Genomic DNA, 17,601 nt, shown 5'->3' with positions numbered 1-17,601 from the left:
ATTTTGGGCAACACTGTGAGAGTCCCAAGTCTGAGTCATTATTTCTGCTCACACAGAGACTGCACACTCACGAATGTGCCCACCCTAGTTAGCCAGGGGAAACATTCTGTTTCAAATGAAAACACTGATTTTAAGGTTTCTCTAGGCCTGAAGGGAGAGGAGAGAAAGGATATGTGCATCCCAAATGGCATCCTATTCCCTTTGTAGTGCACTACTTTTGGTCAGGGCCCTTAAGGCTCTGGGCAAAAGTAGTGCACTATGTAGGGAATAGGATGCCATTTATAGGGTACCATTTGGGACAAGACAAGAAGGACCAGTTGCCAGTCAGTTCAATGTAGTTTCTTTGGATGCGTTTTGGACTGTCATTGTAGATACAGTATGTGTGTTTGCCTTAACAGAGGCCGGGGGTCATATCAGTCATTATCTGTGTCCTAAATGGCACCCTATTCCCTATATAGTGTACTATCAAAAGCAGTACACTATGTTGGGCATACGGTCCCATTTGGGATGAAGCATTAAGGGCCCATTGACCCGGTGCGAGGTCTCTTCCGCTTGGTGCCCCTGATTGTTTGTTAACGCTTCTGTAGCCTTTTTATTGACATTGCTGCCTGATGTCGTACTGTGTGTGTGTGTTCCCCCTGAGGCGTGCTGTGTGGATCTCACCCTTTCTGTCACATGCCAATTGTTTCTCCTGGCAGGGATTGGGTGTGTTTAGCAGAAAAAGACTAACGTGAAACGACAGTTCATTCTGATGTTCAGTTTGTTTGCAAGCCACTCTCTTCCTGCAGGACACCACGTGATAACACAGTGCCCAGTTTGACTATTATGTTCTTCACACTCAGTCCATCATCACCTTTGTATTGCACTTGACTCCTCCTGAAGAGGCTAAAACGTGGGTAACACACTCACACTTACACACTCTCACACACAATCACACACTCTCTCACACACACACACATACGTAATCATCACACACGTCTGAAACCCTTTAGGGATCTAGGGAATGTATACAGTTCCCATTTAGGATGCTGAAGGTGTTTTGACGAGGAATTCTCTACCACCCTATGTCCCATAACCACCGACCTACACTACCAGTCAAAAGTTTGGACACACCTACTCATTCAAGGGTTTTTCTTTATTTTCACAATGTTTTACATTGTAGAATAATAGTGAAGACATCAAAACTATGAAATAACACATATGGAATCATGTAGTATCCAAAAAAGTGTTAAACAAATCAAAATATATTTTATATTTGAGATTCTTCAAATAGCCACCCTTTGCCTTCATGACAGGTTTGCACGCTCTTGGCATTCTCTCAACCAGCTTCATGAGGTAGTCACCTGGAATGCATTTAAATTAAAGGGTGTGCCTTCTTGAAAGCTAATTTGTGGAATTTATTTCCTTCTTAATGCGTTTGAGCCAGTCAGTTGTGTTGTGACAAAGTAAGGGGGGGTAAAATACCAAGTCCATATTATAAAATAAGCAAAGAGAAACGACAGTCCATCATTACTTTAAGACACGGTCAGTCAATATGGAACATTTCAAGAACTTTTAAAGTTTCTTCAAGTGCAGTCGCAAAAACCATCAAGCGCTATGATGAAACTGGCTCATGAGGACCGCCACAGGAATGGAAGACCCAGAGTTACCTCTGCTGCAGAGGATAAGTTCATTAGAGTTACCAGCCTCAGAAATTGCAGCCCAAATAAATGCTTCACAGAGTTCAAGTAACAGACACATCTCAACATCAACTGTTCAGAGGGGACTGTGTGAATCAGGCCTTCATGGTCGAATTGCTGCAAAGAAACCACTACAAAAGGACACCAATAAGAAGAAGAGACCTGCTTGGGCCAAGAAACACAAGCAGTGGACATTAGAGCGGTGGAAATGTGTCCTTTGGTCTGGAGTCCAAATTTGAGATTTTTGGTTCAAACCGCTGAGTCTTTGTGAGACACGATGTGGGTGAATGGATGTGTAGTTCCCACTGTAAAGCATGGAGGAAGAGATGTTATGGTGTGGGGGTGCTTTGCTGGTGACACTGTCTGTAATTTATTTAGAATTCAAGGCACACTTAACCAGCATGGCTACCACAGCATTCTGCAGCAATATGCCATCCCATCTGTTTTGGGCTTAGTGGGATATCATTTGTTTTTCAACATGACAATGACCCAACACACCTCCAGGCTGTGTAAGGGCTATTTTACCAAGATGGAGAGTGATTGAGTGCTGCATCAGATGACCTGGCCCTCACAATCCCCCCACCTCAACCCAATCGAGATGGTTTGGGATGATTTGGACGGCAGAGTGAAGGAAAAGCAGCCAAGAAGTGCTCAGCATATGTGGGAACTCTTTCAAGACTGTTGGAAATGCATTCTAGGTGAAGCTGGTTGAGAGAATGCCAAGTGTGTGCAAAGCTGTCATCAAGGCAACGGGTGGCTACTGTATTTGAAAAATCTCAAATATAAAATATATTTAGATTTGTTTAACACTTTTTTGGTTACTACATGATTCCATATATGTTATTTCATCATTTTGATGTCTTCACTATTATTCTACAATGTAATAAATTGTAAAAAAAAAAGAAAGAAAAACCCTTGAATTAGTAGGTGTCCAAACTTTTGACTGGTACTGGACACAGAATATTTAGAGTGCAAATTCACGATGCGTAAATATATTGGTTATTCTATCCATCTCTCCATTTACTCTTGGGAAAAATCACATCCATTTGATTCTATCTTTAATATAATGGGAATCCAGTAAACCTACTCATTTATTTATTCATTTATTCTCTGTCTCAACTTCATATATAGTCAGGAAATTCAGTGTTCAGATGCCATGATTTTTTTACAATTTCAAACAAGATACAGTATCAAAGCATCTTAAACATGTTCCTGATACTGTAGATCAGGGATCATCAACTAGATTCCGCCGCGGGCCGAGTGGATGGTCAGGGGTGTCGGAACATAATTACAAACCATTTGTAGATTGCAAATTGACCGCAAGTAGCCAAACAGATATAATATTTGACTAAAACATAATCATTTCAAACCTTGCTTACATTTGTATACGATCACATATATCTCTCTATAATGCGTCAGCATACTTTGGAACAGATTCCCAAAATTAAAATCACTTGGACCTGATTTGCTGGTGTTTTTACAGTCTTTTATGCTCCTCCCCTTGGGGGGCCAAATAAAATCATCTGGCCTGCAGGCTGTCAGTTGGGGAACCCTGCTGTAGATTCATGTCTTGTTCACTGGTCTCTGCCTGCCATTTTGCAGCCTATAAGATATGTTGTCCTATGAAGGATTCATTGAATTTCTAATATGAATGTGCATGAATGTAATTACTGTACACCTTTCTTTCAACTACACAACTGACCTATTCAAATACTAAAATCTAAGGATGAGTTAATTCAAGTTAATCAAAGATGTAATTTCTTTTTAATTAGGTGAGTGGAAGACATCCAACATGTAACTTCCTTCTGGAGCTTAAGAAAGACCAGGAGGAATGTCTTGTGAAGCTGAGGGAACAAGAATCTTCAAATGCCTCCAAAGGTGACATCATCATCACGGCATATTTTGATTTCACATTTATCTCCTCATCAGACAGTTAAGATAAACCGTGGCTTGTGAATAGATTTCCGAATATTCCGGGAATGGAAACAGACTGCAATTTTTGTTGAATGGTGAAAGATTACAAGTTTACATAGATCTTTAGGTCACTCACCTAAATTATTGTTATTAAACTTTTAAAAGAAGATGTGAAATGCCACCTATTCAAGTGCCTTTGAAAAGTAATGAAAAGTAAATCCCATTTGCTCCTCCCCAAATTAAATTAAGACTTTCAATAGATGTAAAATTGTTTCTTAGTCTAGATAAGCATCACAACTCAGATTGTGACCACGAACTTTTGATGTACACTGTATTGACACTTTCCATTGAAGTAAATGTTGTACATGTTGAAGGTTCTACGAGGCCTATGAGCATTCTACAAAACCTTATGCCTGCAAGCCCCACCATGCTGCCGACTCACTATGTTGAAACTTTACTGGGAGTTATAGCCAAGGCTGTGCTACATAAATTAAACTAATTGGGTAAAGAAATTATGTGACTTGTCAGGGGAAATAGTTTACGTTATCAAAGTGAAGACGACACTCAGTATTTCGGCTTGCTCCTGAGTCCTGACACAAAAACAATGTGTATTGTTTTGTTGAAATTATACATTATTTCGCCATATAAATTTCACCATAAAAGCATAGGTACAAAGCAGTTCTTATTTAGACAATATTAAGTAAATTATGCATGGAAAGTACCCAGTTAGCATAAAGTAACATAGAAGAGAACATAAAATAACTGTAACAACTTCATTAATAGATTTGGATTGTATGCCTTTATGTATTTTTCCTGCCATGTGATGTCCTTTTTTGTATTCTTTCAATGATATCTACATCTCTAAACCTGACCAGTGTATATTTCTTAGCCTGACTTGACTCAGTGTACTGTACTGTGTGTGTTTCTGTAATATTAATATAATATTAGCTGTCAAGCAGACACCTTATCCAAAGTGACTTACATCAGTGAGTGCATACATTTGCGTATGGGTGGCCCCAGCGGGAATCGAACCCACGACCCTGATGTTGCTAGCACCATGCTCTTACCAACTAAGTCAACTGTGCTTCGAAAGCATAGAGAGCATCCAGGTCAACATTAAAGGGAGCAGGGTTTTCATGAATCAGTTACCCTGGCGTTGGAATGAAGCCATTCTTAATGCAAATCGATAATTTATTCATTCTTGTTCTATAGCCTAATATGATTATGAAACATTTATGATTTAAAAAATGATGTGTTTGTTAGCGCCAGTAAGCACTGTGGGTGGCAATGTGCTCAACATTGTTATCTTGAGCACATTGGAACATAGTGTTGTACAGTACTGCAATTGTCATACACTGTATCGCAGATATGGAGATACCATAAAGCAGGAGCTGCAATTGAAATAATATCATGTGTGCATCCCAAATGTCACCCTATTCCCTATATAGTGCACTACTTTTGACCAGAGCCCTATGCACGATAAATGGAATAGGGTGCCATTTGAGACACCGAGAGACACATATTATACCACGAAGAGAGTGGAGAGATACTCATGTGGATCACATCGTGAATATGTATTTTGTTGTCCGTTTTTCACAATGTGTTTTAATTTCATTCATTCTATCTGATGTTAATTGTTTTCTTTTTATAGAGCTAGCTACGTTGTTTACAGATGGATGCTCTCTCTGCTATCTCTCTCTCTCTCTGGAAGGGAGCGGAGCTATGTTTTACTGAGCGTGTCACATTGCTTCTTGAATGTCCAATATCTTGAAAACTTGACTGCTGACATTCAAAACATTTTGGGACTGTATTAACAGTGGACTAATGAAAAAATTCCCAAAATATTGTTTTATTTTGTGGATTTTTCCTTTGTCTGCCATTGGCACTTTCACAGTGTTTCGTTTAATTAATAACAAGATATTTCAGGAGTCACGTTTCAAAGAAAGGTTTCATTGGTGAGACAAATAGATTCACACATTTAGCCACTTTCACCTCCACACGGAGAGTCTATAATATAGTTTCATAGCACCACTAGCCTAATGGACTACCATTCATTCTGAAAGAGCCTAGTGCACTGTATGCTGTGCATACACTATGTATGTGAGGCATTTATCATATTCAATACTGCTACAGTATGATGCTATCCATAATGAACAACCTGTAGAGGGAGGGTATGGTCTTGAAGTAGATTTGCTTTGGGAAATTAGAATGAAATGGATGTGATAGTTCCATGAGGTAGGCAGCTATTTCACAAATATGAGTTATGAAAGACAAACAAACAACGGTCTTGAATTGTTGTATTTATATTAAAAATCTGCTGTCTGATCTCTTGACAGCAACGGGATGCAAAGCTATCTGGGATAACATAGCATGTTGGAGCCGTGCAGAGGTTGGAGAGACAGTCACTAGAGAGTGCCCCAGAGTGCTCAAGATATTCTTTGGGAGAAATGGTACAGTATTGTAGCCTATATTTTTCTTCATACACTGCTCAAAAAAATAAAGGGAACACTTAAACAACACAATGTAACTCCAAGTCAATCACACTTCTGTGAAATCAAACTGTCCACTTAGGAAGCAACACTGATTGACAATAAATGTCATATGCTGTTGTGCAAATGGAATAGACAACAGGTGGAAATTACAGGCAATTAGCAAGACACCCCCAATAAAGGACTGGTTTTACAGGTGGTGACCACAGACCACTTCTCAGTTCCTATGCTTCCTGGCTGATGTTTTGGTCACTTTTGAATGCTGGCGGTGCTTTCACTCTAGTGGTAGCATGAGACGGAGTCTACAACCGACACAAGTGGCTCAGGTAGTGCAGCTCATCCAGGATGGCACATCAATGCGAGCTGTGGCAAGAAGGTTTGCTGTGTCTGTCAGCGTAGTGTCCAGAGCATGGAGGCGCTACCAGGAGACAGGCCAGTACATCAGGAGACGTGGAGGAGGCCGTAGGAGGGCAACAACCCAGCAGCAGGACTGCTACCTCCGCCTTTGTGCAAGGAGGAGCAGGAGGAGCACTGCCAGAGCCCTGCAAAATGACCTCCAGCAGGCTCAAACGGTCAGAAACAGACTCCATGAGGGTGGTATGAGGGCCGGACGTCCACAGGTGGGGGTTGTGCTTACAGCCCAACACCGTGCAGGACGTTTGGCATTTGCCAGAGAACACCAAGATTGGCAAATTCGCCACTGGCGCCCTGTGCTCTTCACAGATTAAAGCAGGTTCACACTGAGCACATGTGACAGACGTGACAGAGTCTGGAGACGCCGTGGAGAACGTTCTGTTGCCTGCAACATCCTCCAGCATGACCAGTTTGGCGGTGGGTCAGTCATGGTGTGGGGTGGCATTTCTTTGGGGGGCCGCACAGCCCTCCATGTGCTCGCCAGAGGTAGCCTGACTGCCATTAGGTACCGAGATGAGATCCTCAGACCCCTTGTGAGACCATATGCTGGTGCGGTTGGCCCTGGGTTCCTGCTAATGCAAGACAATGCTAGACCTCATGTGGCTGGAGTGTGTCAGCAGTTCCTGCAAGAGGAAGGCATTGATGCTATGGACTGGCCCGCCCGTTCCCCAGACCTGAATCCAATTGAGCACATCTAGGACATCATGTCTCGCTCCATCCACCAACGCCACGTTGCACCACAGACTGTCCAGGAGTTGGCGGATGCTTTAGTCCAGGTCTGGGAGGAGATCCCTCAGGAGACCATCCGCCACCTCATCAGGAGCATGCCCAGACGTTGTAGGGAGGTCATACAGGCACGTGGAGGCCACACACACTACTGAGCCTCATTTTGACTTGTTTTAAGGACATTACATCAAAGTTGGATCAGCCTGTAGTGTGGTTTTCCACTTTAATTTTGAGGGTGACTCCAAATCTAGACCTCCATGGGTTGATACATTTGATTTCCATTGATAATTTGTGTGTGATTTTGTTGTCAGCACATTCAACTATGTAAAGAAAAAAGTAAGATTATTTCATTCATTCAGATCTAGGATGTGTTATTTTAGTGTTCCCTTTATTTTTTTGAGCAGTGTATTTGAATTCCAATTTCATTATCAATGTCAAAGTCACATTTCTGGATGGTTTTCTGTGAGTGTTGTGTCCCACATCATGCAAATGTTAGAGAAGTTTGAGATTTTCCTCAAGCAATGTTCTCATATTGTCTGTAATGACTACAGCTCAGTAGCGGCGCGTGGGTAAAATCACTGGGAAAGCCAGAAAAAAGAAGTGTTGTGATAATTGCGTTGTTTGCTCTATAACCTGTTAGGTCATATGCCTTGCGACCGTGATATATAGGCCTAAGGCTGAGACAATAAGAAGACACAGTGGCAGAATAAATTCAATCACACATTTGTTTCATCACAAAACCGGTGAAGTCCACAAAACATATTGCATGTAACAAACAGTTACATGACCTACAGCATGGTCAAGCAAGTTAGTGTTTCTGACTTTTTTTGGACTACTAAACAACTATTGATTTAGAACCACGGAGAGTTACCACAAGTCACAAAGAAAACAGGCGCTGCCTCCACTATTCCAGCACCATTTCAACATAATCTAATCACCTATGCTTAGTCTAATACAGTGACAACTAAAAGATATCATATAATAATAAGCCATTTAGCAGACGCTTTTATCCAAAGCGACTTACAGTCATTTTTACGTATGGGTGATCCCGGGGATCAAACCCACTACCCTGGCGTTACAAGCGCCATGCTCTACCAATTGAGCTACAGAGGACCACATACAGTGGGGAAAAAAAAGTATTTAGTCAGCCACCAATTGTGCAAGTTCTCCCACTTAAAAAGATGAGAGAGGCCTGTAATTTTCATCATAGGTACACGTCAACTATGACAGACAAAATGAGAAAAAAAAAAAGAAAATCACATTGTAGGATTTTTTATGAATTTATTTGCAAATTATGGTGGAAAATAAGTATTTGGTCACCTACAAACAAGCAAGATTTCTGGCTCTCACAGACCTGTAACTTCTTCTTTAAGAGGCTCCTCTGTCCTCCACTCGTTACCTGTATTAATGGCACCTGTTTGAACTTGTTATCAGTATAAAAGACACCTGTCCACAACCTCAAACAGTCACACTGTCATGAGCCCTCTCACTCCACCGGGTTACCACCTTTATTTGCTTCCACTCTGCTCACCTCCCTCTCTCTACTCAGCCTAACTAGCTCCACCTGTCCCTGCTCTGCTCGGCTCTAATTACTCTGCCAGCTGCGCTGCATTACCCACTAACCTCTCCCAGTATTTAAGGCCCTGTCTTTCAGCTCTCCGGTGTCAGATCGTCTGCAAAGCTCACACCCGGAACCTGTTTGCTCGCGCTTCTGGCTCACCCTGGTTTTGTGACCCCGGACCTGCCTGTTTTTTGGATACTCTTCTGCCTCAGGAGATCCAGACCTGCTTCTGCCATTACGACTCCTGACTACTCTTCAATCCCGGTAACTCTGACCAGCCTTCTGCCTTGCTACTACGTATTTTGGATTTCCCTTGAACTGTACTGCTGCCTGGTTTCATTCCGCCCTGTTGTGTCTGTGTCTCCCCCCAGGACTTCTGGACCACCCACCACCGGCTTCATAGGACGCATCGCTGCCACTGGGGGGGCACAGACCCAGCGCATTGGACGGGATCCCTGTTACCCCTGGAGCCTTCATTCACTCCCTACTTCCCTTTTCCCTTAAGTTTAATAAACTTTCTGGTGTGACGCAATTGTGGTCCTCTGGTCGTCTGTCTGAACCGTGACAGTACGATCTGACCATTATGGACTCAGCGCACACTTTCCCGACATGGAAACCGATGAGCATGAGCAGCAGTTCCAGCAGCAGCAACAACAACTCGCCATGATCATTCAACTCCTCACCAACCTTACCCCAGCCAGTCTGCCCACCAGCCCAGCCCCCGAGTTACCTGCCCCGGTCATTGCAGCCGCTGCTCCGGAACCCAAGATTGGAAACCCCGAGCGGTTCAACGGCGATTCAACCCAGGTCCGGCCATTCCTGACTAGCTGCCGACTTCAGTTCTCCTTGCAGCCAAGGACCTTCGCCACGGAGGGGGCTAAAGTTGGGTATGCCATCACTCACCTGACGGGCCGAGCTCGACTCTGGGGAACAGCAGAGTTCGAACGTCAAACCCCCGCATGTGCAACCTTCGACCTGTTTGCTGAGGAGATGCTGAAGGTGTTTGACCTGGATTCACCCACCGCAGAGGCGTCTCGTGAACTGTTCAGTATTCGACAAGGCAGACGTACAGTCGCAGACCATTCCATCGACTTCCGAACCCTGGCTAGACGAAGTTCTTGGAACACACCATCGTTGGTGGACGCGTTCTTCCATAGTTTGGCTGACTATATCAAGGACGAGTTGGTCTCCCATGAACTGCCTTCCACTCTTGATGAAGCCATCGCACTGACTGTCAGGATCGACAGAAGGATACAGACCCGTCGTCGTGAGAGGGGGCGCCAAGGTCCACCTACTACCGGCATTCGGAGAGATCCGACTGGGCTCCTGTCATCTACTGCCACTCACCCAGGTCAGCTTGATCAGTCTGAGCCTATGGAGATTGGGCGAGCCTCCCTCACTCCTGCAGAGCGCCAGCGCCGCTTCACCTCAAACCTCTGCCTCTATTGTGGAGGTGATGGACATCGTGTGGTAACCTGCCCTTTAAAGGGCCGAAGCTCACCGGGCGTAGGGGGAGTCCGGTTGAGTTCAATGACCATCCAGTCCTCCGACCGCAAACCCCTGCTGCAAGTTCACCTCCGCCTCTCTGACTCAACTCACACCCTGGCTGCTCTGGTGGATTCTGGCGCCGAAGCCAACATAATGGACATCAAGCTGGCACGCCAACTGGGACTGGAGAACCTCCGTTTGACACCTCCTATTCCTGCCCGGGCACTGGACGGACACTTACTCGGATCGGTCACTCATGTCACGGCCCCGGTCTCGATGGGTCTGTCCGGAAACCATCAAGAAACTATCCAGTTTCACCTGCTCCCCTCTCCAGGCCAACCCCTCATCCTGGGTTACCCATGGCTCCGCCCGGCACAACCCTCAGCTCGACTGGGTGACCGGGGTGATCAGGGAGTGGGGGAGAGGACTGCCACCGAACCTGCCTGCTTGCTGCCGCACTACCCCCTCGGCCAGTACCTACTAACTCCGCTCCTGACCTCTCCAATGTCCCAGAATGCTACCATGGTCTCAGAGAGGTGTTTAACAAAGCAAGAGCCACATCTCTGCCCCCTCACCGACCGTACGACTGTGCCATCGACCTCCTCCCTGGAACAGCTCCTCCAAGGGGTCGTCTTTATTCGTTGTCTGCTCCTGAAAGAAAGTCCATGGAGGACTACATCAATGGCTCTCTGTCCGCAGGATTAATCCGTTCATCTTCATCTCCTGCTGGTGCTGGCTTCTTCTTTGTGGGGAAGAAGGACGGATCTCTTCGCCCCTGCATCGACTACAGGGGACTCAACGACATCACAGTGAAAACCGTTACCCTCTGCCTCTGCTCACCTCTGCTTTTGAGTTGCTCCAGGGAGCCACTGTTTTTACCAAGTTGGATCTCAGAAACGCTTACCACCTAGTGCGGATCCGGGAGGGAGATGAATGGAAAACCGCATTCAATACACCAACAGGCCACTACGAGTATCTGGTTATGCCTTTTGGCCTCACCAATGCTCCTGCTGTGTTCCAGGCTCTAGTGAATGATGTACTGCGGGACATGTTAAACAAGTTTGTCTTCGTTTACCTGGATGACATCTTAATTTACTCCAGAAACCTGTCTGAACACACCCGCCATGTCCAGCAAGTCCTTCATCGTCTTCTGGAGAATTCCCTCTACGCCAAGGCAGAGAAATGTGAGTTTCACGTCAAGACAGTGGCCTTCCTGGGGTACATAGTGGCAGAAGGAAGTATCCAAATGGATCCTGCCAAAGTATCAGCAGTCACTTCATGGCCAGTTCCGGAGAACAGAAAGAAGCTGCAACAGTTTCTGGGGTTTGCTAACTTCTATAGGAAGTTTATCCGGAACTACAGTACCGTTGCTGCCCCTCTCACTGCTCTAACCAGCACCAAGCAACCCTTCACCTGGACCCCAGCAGCCGACAAAGCCTTCAGTACCCTCAAGGTGAGGTTCACCTCCGCTCCCATCCTCCAGATGCCTGATGTGGACCGGCAATTCATTGTGGAGGTGGACGCCTCGGATGTGGGAGTTGGTGCTGTGATTTCTCAGTGGGCTGCGGAGGATAGGAAGCTCCATCCCTGTGCCTTTTCTCACGTCGGTTGTCCCCCTCTGAGTGCAATTACGACATAGGGAACCGTGAGCTGCTGGCTGTGAAACTTGCCTTGGAGGAGTGGCGTCACTGGCTGGAGGGGTCCACCATTCCATTTCTCGTTTGGACCGATCATAAGAACTTGGAGTACATCCGCACGGCCAAACGGTTGAACTCCAGGCAGTCCCGCTGGGCCCTGTTCTTCACCAGGTTTAATTTCACTCTGTCATACCGGCCTGGATCACGCAACACCAAGCCAGACGCCCTCTCCCGTCAATTCCAGAAGGATGACACCCCCTCCAAGGACCCTGTGTCGATTCTGCCAAGTCCCTGCATCGTTGCAGCTCTGACCTGGGCTGTTGAGGAACAGGTGCTGGAGGCTCTCCGTAACCAGCCAGGTCCCAGCACTTGCCCAGCTGACCGCCTTTTTGTCCCCGAAGACCTGAGGTCCCAGGTCATTCAGTGGGGACATGACTCCCGCCTAGCTTGTCACCCTGGCTCCACCCGCACTTACAACCTGCTCGCCCAGAGGTTCTGGTGGCCCTCTCTGAGGAAGGATGTACGGGAATTCGTCCAAGCCTGCCCCATCTGCAACCAACACAAGTTGTCCTGCCAGCCCCCCAGCCGGATTGCTGCAGCCCCTGCCTGTGCCCAGACGTCCCTGGTCTCACATCGCCCTTGACTTTGTCACGGGGCTGCCCCCTTCAAGTGGCATGACCGTCATTCTCACCATCGTTGACCGTTTCAGCAAGATGGCACACTTCATTCCCCTCCCCAAGCTCCCAACCGCCAAGGAGACCGCCCAGGTGGTCCTGGAACACGTCTTCCGGATCCACGGACTGCCAAGGGATGTTGTTTCTGACCGTGGTCCACAATTCTCCTCCGCTTTTGGAAGGAGTTCTGTCACCTGCTGGGAGCCACAGTCAGTCTGACTTCCGGATTCCATCCCCAATCCAATGGGCAGTCAGAGCGGGCTAATCAGGAGCTCGAGAAGGCACTGCGATGCATGACTTCACGCAACCCCCACTCCTGGTCGCAGCAATTGACATGGGTGGAGTACGCACACAATTCTCTGACCTGCTCTGCCATCGGTATGTCCCCTTTCCAATGTGTTTATGGATACCAGCCTCCTCTATTTGCCAGCCAGGAGGAGGAGGTTACTTGCCCATCTGCACTTGCTTTTGCCCGTCGATGTCGCCGCACCTGGTCACAAGCCCGAGCCACACTCCTCAGGTCCGTTGCCAGCTACACTACCGGGGCCAACCGTCGGAGAATTCCTGCTCCCACCTACCATGTTGGTCAAAGGGTGTGGTTGTCATCGAAGAACCTGCCACTCAGGGTGGAGTCGCAGAAGCTGGCACCTCGGTTCATTGGCCCATTCCCTATCATAAGAGTGATTAGCCCAACTGCTGTCCGGCTCCAACTGCCTAATTCCCTGAGGGTGCACCCCACTTTCCATGTGTCTAAGATTAAGCCCATCCATGAGAGTCCGCTGGTCCCTGCTGCGCCTGGTCCTCCTCCTCCACGGCTCGTCGATGGTGGTCTGGTTTACACCGTCCGCCGCCTGCTTCGGTCCAGACGGAGGGGTAGGGGTCTCCAGTACCTCATTGACTGGGAGGGCTATGGACCTGAGGAAAGGACCTGGGTGCCAGCTAGTCGGATTGTGGATAGGACTCTCATCACCGCTTTCCACCAACGGCATCCTGATCAACCTGCAATCCGTAGGGGCCGCCCCAGAGGGGTCCCTAACCGTCCGGCCCGCTCGGCTTCCTGTCCTGTGCCTGATCCTGTCTCGGGACCTGTCCCATCTCCCGACCACGGCCCTCCGGCTTCCTCCGAGGATGAGGACGTTCACTCGGACCGTTCGGAGGAGTTCTAGCCCTCCTCCGGCTCCCCTCCTCCCGCCCGGCGTGGTGTTGCTCTTGGGACTTCTGGGGCCGTCCCTTGGGGGGGGGGTTCTGTCATGAGCCCTCTCACTCCACCGGGTTACCACCTTTATTTGCTTCCACTCTGCTCACCTCCCTCTCTCTACTCAGCCTAACTAGCTCCACCTGTCCCTGCTCTGCTCGGCTCTAATTACTCTGCCAGCTGCGCTGCATTACCCACTAACCTCTCCCAGTATTTAAGGCCCTGTCTTTCAGCTCTCCGGTGTCAGATCGTCTGCAAAGCTCACACCCGGAACCTGTTTGCTCGCGCTTCTGGCTCACCCTGGTTTTGTGACCCCGGACCTGCCTGTTTTTGGATACTCTTCTGCCTCAGGAGATCCAGACCTGCTTCTGCCATTACGACTCCTGACTACTCTTCAATCCCGGTAACTCTGACCAGCCTTCTGCCTTGCTACTACGTATTTTGGATTTCCCTTGAACTGTACTGCTGCCTGGTTTCATTCCGCCCTGTTGTGTCTGTGTCTCCCCCCAGGACTTCTGGACCACCCACCACCGGCTTCATAGGACGCATCGCTGCCACTGGGGGGGGCACAGACCCAGCGCATTGGACGGGATCCCTGTTACCCCTGGAGCCTTCATTCACTCCCTACTTCCCTTTTCCCTTAAGTTTAATAAACTTTCTGGTGTGACGCAATTGTGGTCCTCTGGTCGTCTGTCTGAATCGTGACAACTATGGCCAAGACCAAATAGCTGTCAAAGGACACCAGAAACAAAATTGTAGACCTGCACCAGGCTGGGAAGACTGAATCTGCAATAGGTAAGCAGCTTGGTTTGAAGAAATCAACTGTGGGAGCAATTATTAGGAAATGGAAGACATACAAGACCACTGATAATCTCCCTCGATCTGGGGCTCCACGCAAGATCTCACCCCGTGGGGTCAAAATGATCACAAGAACGGTGAGCAAAAATCCCAGAACCACACGGGGGGACCTAGTGAATGACCTGCAGAGAGCTGGGACCAAAGTTACTAAAGCCTACCATCAGTAACACACTACGCCGCCAGGGACTCAAATCCTGCAGTGCCAGACGTGTCCCCCTGCTTAAGCCAGTACATGTCCAGGCCCGTCTGAAGTTTGCTAGAGTGCATTTGGATGATCCAGAAGAGGATTGGGAGAATGTCATATGGTCAGATGAAACCAAAATAGAACTTTTTGGTAAAAACTCAACTCGTCGTGTTTGGAGGACAAAGAATGCTGAGTTGCATCCAAAGAACACCATACCTACTGTGAAGCATGGGGGTGGAAACATCATGCTTTGGGGCTGTTTTTCTGCAAAGGGACCAGGACGACTGATCCGTGTAAAGTAAAGAATGAATGGGGCCATGTATCGTGAGATTTTGAGTGAAAACCTCCTTCCATCAGCAAGGGCATTGAAGATGAAACGTGGCTGGGTCTTTCAGCATGACAATGATCCCAAACACACCGCCCGGGCAACGAAGGAGTGGCTTCGTAAGAAGCATTTCAAGGTCCTGGAGTGGCCTAGCCAGTCTCCAGATCTCAACCCCATAGAAAATCTTTGGAGGGAGTTGAAAGTCCGTGTTGCCCAGCGAAAGCCCCAAAACATCACTGCTCTAGAGGAGATCTGCATGGAGGAATGGGCCAAAATACCAGCAACAGTGTGTGAAAACCTTGTGAAGACTTACAGAAAACGTTTGACCTGTGTCATTGCCAACAAAGGGTATATAACAAAGTATTGAGAAACTTTTGTTATTGATCAAATACTTATTTTCCACCATAATTTGCAAATAAATTCATAAAAAATCCTACAATGTGACGTGTACCTATGATGAAAATTACAGGCCTCTCTCATCTTTTTAAGTGGGAGAACTTGCACAATTGGTGGCTGACTAAATACATTTTTTCCCCACTGTATGTATCCCCCATATCAAAAAACGATTTAGTCCAATCAACAAAAGCTTAATATGATGTGGCTGTCCATGGTAATGATTTATGTGTGTGTGTGCATGCGTGTGCAAGTAGAAAAAACATGTTGACTCACCCTACTTCTGGAGAAACGCCAATGCCATCCTCCTCTTTCATGTTGCCTAAATGGTCTATGACTCTGTCATACAGTACACACTTTAAGTTTTTGTTGTTCTAGACTACTTGGCTAAAATACTTGCTCGCTAGCCATTTTCTTTTTTTTTTCTTATTCTGTTTTTTAGGGGATAGATCAGCTTTAATATTGCAGATTGTAACTTCCATCAATGTAATTGTCTGTATCACTTCCAATCCCCCATATGGTTGTTTTCTCGCATATATATACACATACATACATATATACACATACATATACATTTCCTTTTTTAAAATATATTTCCCTTTATTACTTTCCAGCCCCACCACCCCTTCCCTAATTGGAGTAAACTAGTGAACAACAATGCTTAGGCCTCTACTTCCAGCTTATACATACTATATACATTTTATGGACACAGTCAATTTTACAATAATTATATTTTGTTTGTTTTTACTCATGAACTTCCTCTACCCTCAAGCTCTCCGATTATTTTGATGATGTCCATACGGTTTGCTTCTATATGCCATATCTTTCTAACTGTGCTCTTTCACAAAAGCTCTCAACCTATAACCTATATACTTATTATGGACACAGTATGCTTACATTATTAGTTATCTTGTTGTTATTAGTTGTTGTTAGTTGTTATTAGTCCCATCCTTCAACTCCATTCAACATCACCCATCTATCTCTTAACCCCATCCATATTGGATTTCTATTTGCCATATATTTTTCAACTGTACTGTGAGGTTTTACAAAAGTTCTGAACCTTTCTATTCTCATTGTTTCTACAGATTGTAAATTGAAAATAAACATTTTTGCTAAAAGTTTGATTATATTATTGATCGATTGACTATGACTTTTCAGTTCACCCAGTAATGCTATCTGCAGGGTTAGCTCCAGGTAAATATTGCAATCCTTTAGCCATTCCTGGACCTGTGTCCAAAAACAAGCTACAAATGGACAGTACCAAAACAAATGATCTAATGATTCTGTCTCTTCGCAGTAAAATCTGCAGAGCTGGGAAGATTGGGCCCCGTGTAGCTCAGTTGGTAGAGCATGGTGCTTGCAACGCCAGGGTTGTGGGTTCGTTTCCCACGGGGGGCCAGTATGAAAATGTATGCACTCACTAACTCTAAGTCGCTCTGGATAAGAGTGTCTGCTAAATGACTAAAAATGTAAAAAAATAAAAATAAATGTATCCCCCATATAAATAACATTCTATATTATATATAAGAATTTTATATAATAATTTAAATTGAAAAATTATACGTTTTGAATCCGGTGTCGTTTTGCGTATCAGTTCATAAACACTATGCCATGGGATAGGTATGTCAAAAATGTCTTCCCAACTATTTTGCAATCTATATAGGACGGCTGTCAATCCTTTGGTCCTTAAATGAAACTGGTATACTTTGTTATTTATCACAGTTTTCTTTAACCAATTATGTTCTTTAATGCAAGGCCGACAGACAAGTTCCTTACATTTTCCCCCTTTCACTTTCCTCTTACATTTTTGCGGTAATGCTGCAATTATTTGGTTGTGATTTTGGGTAGAGCAGACATTTCCATATGTTTTTGTTAGCTGCATGTGCGACATAACTCCACCAATCCTACCGATGATATCATTTACGAAGATTATACCTTTTTTAAACATTTTGTCAAAAATAAAAGTTTTTTTAATCAATTTGTATATTTGAGTTTAACCACAATATTTGTTGCATTATTTGTTCTGTCGTTTCTGGAGGATTAAATTGAAATTGCAACCAACTT

At 45.7% G+C, this 17,601-nt stretch overlaps 1 protein-coding gene across 1 annotated transcript in view; it reads left to right on the top strand.

Moving 5' to 3' along the window:
• The window catches only part of LOC121581701 (vasoactive intestinal polypeptide receptor 2-like), a 76,437-nt gene that overhangs the window by 22,243 nt on the left and 36,593 nt on the right, over window positions 1-17,601 (top strand). The window contains exons 2-3 of the mRNA XM_045224901.1: window positions 3,452-3,557; window positions 5,930-6,043. Coding sequence (XP_045080836.1) covers window positions 3,452-3,557; window positions 5,930-6,043 — 220 coding nt within the window. The remainder of the gene's footprint in view (window positions 1-3,451; window positions 3,558-5,929; window positions 6,044-17,601) is intronic.

Source organism: Coregonus clupeaformis, chromosome 14 (genome assembly GCF_020615455.1).
Source record: "Coregonus clupeaformis isolate EN_2021a chromosome 14, ASM2061545v1, whole genome shotgun sequence".
Classification (NCBI taxonomy): Eukaryota; Metazoa; Chordata; class Actinopteri; order Salmoniformes; family Salmonidae; genus Coregonus; species Coregonus clupeaformis.
The sequence above is the reverse complement of the archived record's forward strand: the minus strand, read 5'-3'. Positions and strand labels throughout refer to the sequence as shown.